General features: G+C 37.6%; 1 protein-coding gene across 1 annotated transcript in view; it reads left to right on the top strand.

The window, feature by feature from the left end:
- Positions 1 to 4,680, top strand: part of LOC104164697 (orexin receptor type 2-like) — a 19,877-nt gene that overhangs the window by 5,291 nt on the left and 9,906 nt on the right. Inside the window, exon 3 of the mRNA XM_009704107.1 lies at positions 3,841 to 3,956. Within this exon, the coding sequence (XP_009702409.1) occupies positions 3,841 to 3,956 (116 nt within the window). The remainder of the gene's footprint in view (positions 1 to 3,840; positions 3,957 to 4,680) is intronic.

The following is a 4,680-nucleotide window of genomic DNA, read 5'->3' as shown; positions in this document are numbered from 1 at the left end:
CCTGAATATAAAATTCATTGCCAATTCTAGGCTGAGGGGTTTTCATTTCGAGTACTGTCTAATAACAATATTTTATTTGGGAATGCAGAAGAATCCAAGAAGTGACTATGCAGGCTCACTTAAGGAGCCAATGTTGGCCACAGTTCTATAATAGTCTGTAATTACTGTGTGCTGAATTTGATGATAAAATGCCAAAATAAAAGAAATGTATATTAAAATGAGTTTACTATGTGTCCAGGTCAGCTAAATACATTCTCTTAGAGCTGTTTGTGAAATGAGTGCATTAGCCAACACCTTTGCAAATGATAAAAAGAATATGGTGATAATCCTTTCCCAAAACTACTTCGTTGAAAGGAAACAAAGGAAAGAGTTTGTGTTCCATTTCCTCTTAGACTACTCATAAACCAGTACAAAAATATATTGTCTTAATTCTGGAAAATAGCTGGAAATTGCATTATTACAGGAAGGTTTATACATCCTGTTTATTGAAGTGTTCAGAATTTATGAAAAACTTGTGGGATATTTTAATGCAGAAAGAAGTCAGAATATTGCTAATACTAGAATTAAGCTTGGTGTTCTCGTGAATTGATAACTGAAGCATAATGCATAATGTATCAGGTTTGAAAATGTAATTTTAGTATTAGCTAACTGTAAGTACTCTGACATAGGAACATAGTTTGGAAAGGACTGTGTTGTGTAGTCAAATTTTCTCTGCTATGGGCACCCACTTCCTAGCATCCTTATTTATTCAGCTTTATTCTAAAAGTATAGTCTTTTAGCTGTGTCGCTTCTTCATAGTGGTAACTCAAAAACCTCATAGGTATCGTCCTGAGACTGAGGAACCTGGGAACTCTCTACAGATGCTCAACAAACTTGATAGTCTTGTTGTTTTTCCCTGTTCTTAGGGAAGCCATCAAGAGTACCAATTTCATTATGCACCTATGGCTTAAGGGAATTTGCTAGACATTTGCCAGACATATCAAAACCTTTTGAGTCTGGGTTGTTTTCAGTTTGTATACATATGTATATGTATACATGCATGTATATAAGTATTTACATAAATATGGTAAAATTCTGGCAAAAATCTGGAAGCTGTAGTTTCAGTCTTCTACCTCCTTGATTTATTGAACAACAGTCTGGAACTGGAACATAGTGATGAGAAGGAAGCTTTAGAAAAACTTAAATTTTGTTTAATAACCCCTGCAGCAGACAGAGGAAGGCTTGTTTTAGCATATTGATCTTTTGTCAGGTGGAGTAATCATACTGTATGACTGGTGCTGAGCAGGAACACTGATCTCACCTCAGTCCAATCCCTGTGACCACCTGTTTGCTTTTTATCCCCTTCTCTCTTTTCAGTAAAATAGCAGCCAGTGATGTGAGAATCATTCATTTCTTCTTAACAGAGACAGTTACTCCAGCTAAGAATGATCTTCCCCCAGCCTGAAGCCCATTTAGTGACCACAGAAGGCAAAGACACTTCTCTTCTGGCTGGCAGTAAGAGGCTCAGCAGTCTCAGTCAGGCAGCTGATGTATCACCAGGACCATAGACTGACTGATGTTCTCACTCAAGGAGCCTGGAACTTACTCATTTGATAAACGAACACTATCCCAAACCAGCCCTTCCTCCTTCTTGCTGCTGTGATTGTCAAACAGCTTTAAAGCTTTTCTTCGGCTCAAGAAGCTAAACAGAGTCATACTTCTTAGGGAAGAGTTCTACAAAGGGCTTTGCCCTGAGTGGAGGAGGGACAGGTTTCCTTTGATGTTTAGCAGCTGGCACTTTCCAGGTGGCTAAACTTCAAAGGCAAGTGTTAGCATCTTCCTCCAACCTGGCCCGTCAGTTCTTTGTAGATAGCTAGGCTCATTTAATGTTTGACTTTACTTGGAATGCTAAATTGGAAGCCATAAACTCCAGATGGCCTTTTAAATATGTACCATCCTTCTACCTGAAAGGGGTCCGGCTGCCTGCAGAGCATTGATGAGGCAGGTGGCACCTCCTTCTGGGCAGGAAGAATGTACTTTCAGCTCTGACCTCCCTTGATCCCAGTAAGTCACCTTACTCCAGTTTCTCCTTAATCTCTCCACCTGTGAAGCATGCATGTTGGTATTTCCCTGTCTGACAGGACTGCTGTGAGGCTGCATTTTCTGGAATGCAAAACCAAGTTTGAGATCATCAATCAATGTACAAACCCAGGTTATCACCAATTATAAAAAACCTGCCTCCCTCAGGGACATTGACAAGACCTAGTAGCTGCAGCTGCTAGTTAAGAGTTGGTGAGCTGGTTTGCTACAGGATCTTAGAGCAAGTAAGGAGCTGAATGCTGCTCATCTGAATTTTTTGAACCCTGATCCAGCAAAGCTGTCAAATGTCAATGGCAACGTCTCTATTACCTTTGCTGGCAATGCAGATGGGATGGATTTTCCTATAGCAAGTTTCTGTTTCCCTGATACTGTAGTTTTTCTGACTGGTGAACCACCTGACACTTTCAGGCCCGACACTGAGTGTGATATTGCTCGTGTCCGAGTTTGAGGGTGTGCCTGGGGTTTACATGATGGTTTGTCTAATCAAACTCTCAGGGATTCTCCTGGCATGCAAAGGGACCTCTTGTTTGATAGAGTCCACAGTCTCAGTCGCTTTAAGAGGTAGAAAATAAGTTTGACTCACCAACATTTGGATCTCATGGAACTCTTTCCTTCTTGCTTTTTTTTTCTTTTAATTAAAATTAGAATCAATACAGAGTTTCAGTTGCAGATCTTATCATCCTGATATTAACATAAACATAACATAAACATAAACATTCCTTCTTTATTCTAGCCAAAATGCAGTGCTTAGGATTACCATGCAGTCTAATTGCTCATGGAGTGCACAGTTTCTCTTCTGCTACGTATTGTCTCTCTCCATAATGTTCATTCCTTTTCTGAGGCCATCCGTAAATGTTAAGTTGTAATTAATATAAACATTTGGGAATACAGAATGACATTTGCTGTTACAAAAGTGAAAGCAAGTTTTCCAGGCACTTGCTGCACTTTCTGCTATAATCTAATGATGAAGCTCATGATACAACATTCTTAAAACACAATACACTCACAACATTTGTAAGATATTTGTCTCTAAGCAAATAACATTCATAAGTTGTCTTTTGAAACGAGATACACAGGAAACTAGAATACAATGGTAGTAAACTCATTAATCTTAAAGCTGAGTCAAAAATAATCTTGGAAATTTCCTAAATTTAGAGCACTTGACTGAATTAATTCTATCTTTTAAAATGTAATCGTAATAATAAATCACTGAGTCTTAGTCAGGTTTATTCTGCCTCCAAAAAGTGATGTAAGAAATGTCTCTCTCTCCTCCCATCAGTATCCTGTGTGCTGTTGTCTACATTCTCTGTTTATATATGAAAGACTGTGCAATTTACTCGGGGATACATAGTAGCCTTTGCAGAATTAAAACTAAAGACAGTTACACAACCTGTTAAGTACGTCAGAGATGAGGTAGGCTGGATAATTAGTTAGCTATTATTAGACAACAAATTTTTCTATCTTTCACTGATTTAATAAAAAGTAAAACTTCTTAAGAATTTGTACAAGTAATAATGTGATATGAAAGCAATAATGTGATATAAGAGATGCTTGAGATAAAAGCGTGTTTGTAATAGAAACAGAATATTTATAGAAGTGATTAAAAATCAATCCTGACCATAATATTATTGGATACATCTTCCATTATAACCTATTATGTTTGAAAAACACATGCATATGTATATTAATAATTTGGCTTAAAGTGATTTTGAAATGTATTCATCTTTAAATGCACTTTTCCTATTTGAATTCTCTTTCCAGCTGAGGTTTACCCCAAAATGTATCACACATGCTTTTTTCTGGTGACATACATGGCACCACTGTGTCTTATGGTGTTGGCCTATTTGCAAATATTTCGAAAGCTGTGGTGTCGCCAGGTAAGTCACTTAACACTAGCTCTTTTTGCTTGCCGTTTTGACTATGTGCAGATTCCTATGTACAACCGTCTTCTCTATATGCTCCATGTTGTCGATTATGACTTGGATTTTTACATCCAGCACCATTCCCAGGTTCAGTGACACTGCTGGCTTACAACCACAGGCACTGAGATGTATTAAAAAATGAAGGCAGTCAGGCTAAATGTGAAGCCCTTCTTGCTCATGTCTGTGAAGGGCTTAGAGGCAAAGAAAGAGAGAAAAAGGCAACAGAAAGATTGATTATAGGCAGAAGAAAGATCTCTCCCATTCTACCTGAAATGCTTAGCAAAATGCCTTAGGTGACCTCATTTATACAGCTAAAATCTCCTGTAGCAGTCAAAAGTTAGGATTGACATTTTGTTAGTAGCCTGTACTATTTTTTGTTTTTATTTTTCATTCTACAAAGTTTCTGGTTCATAGCAGATCCAATCTGAATAAAAGTTAGAGTAGAAAGTCCAGCTATCAAAACTGTGAGACTGGAATTGCCTGATGTGAAGCAGGCTGTTATCAGTAACATGTGAAGTGAATTACTGACAAATAATTAACATGATTTCTAATGTGAATATCTATTTTTTCAAGCTTCAAATTAAAAGGAAAGAAAACAGACATACTAAACAAAAAACCCCAAGCAAGCAAGCACACAAAGGACATTTCAACTGAAGTGGCAAAAATTATGTGAATTTTT

The sequence above is a fragment of the Cariama cristata genome, unplaced genomic scaffold, assembly GCF_000690535.1.
Source record: "Cariama cristata isolate BGI_N322 unplaced genomic scaffold, ASM69053v1 scaffold37067, whole genome shotgun sequence".
NCBI lineage: Eukaryota > Metazoa > Chordata > Aves > Cariamiformes > Cariamidae > Cariama > Cariama cristata.
This window is presented reverse-complemented; position numbering and strand designations above follow the sequence as displayed.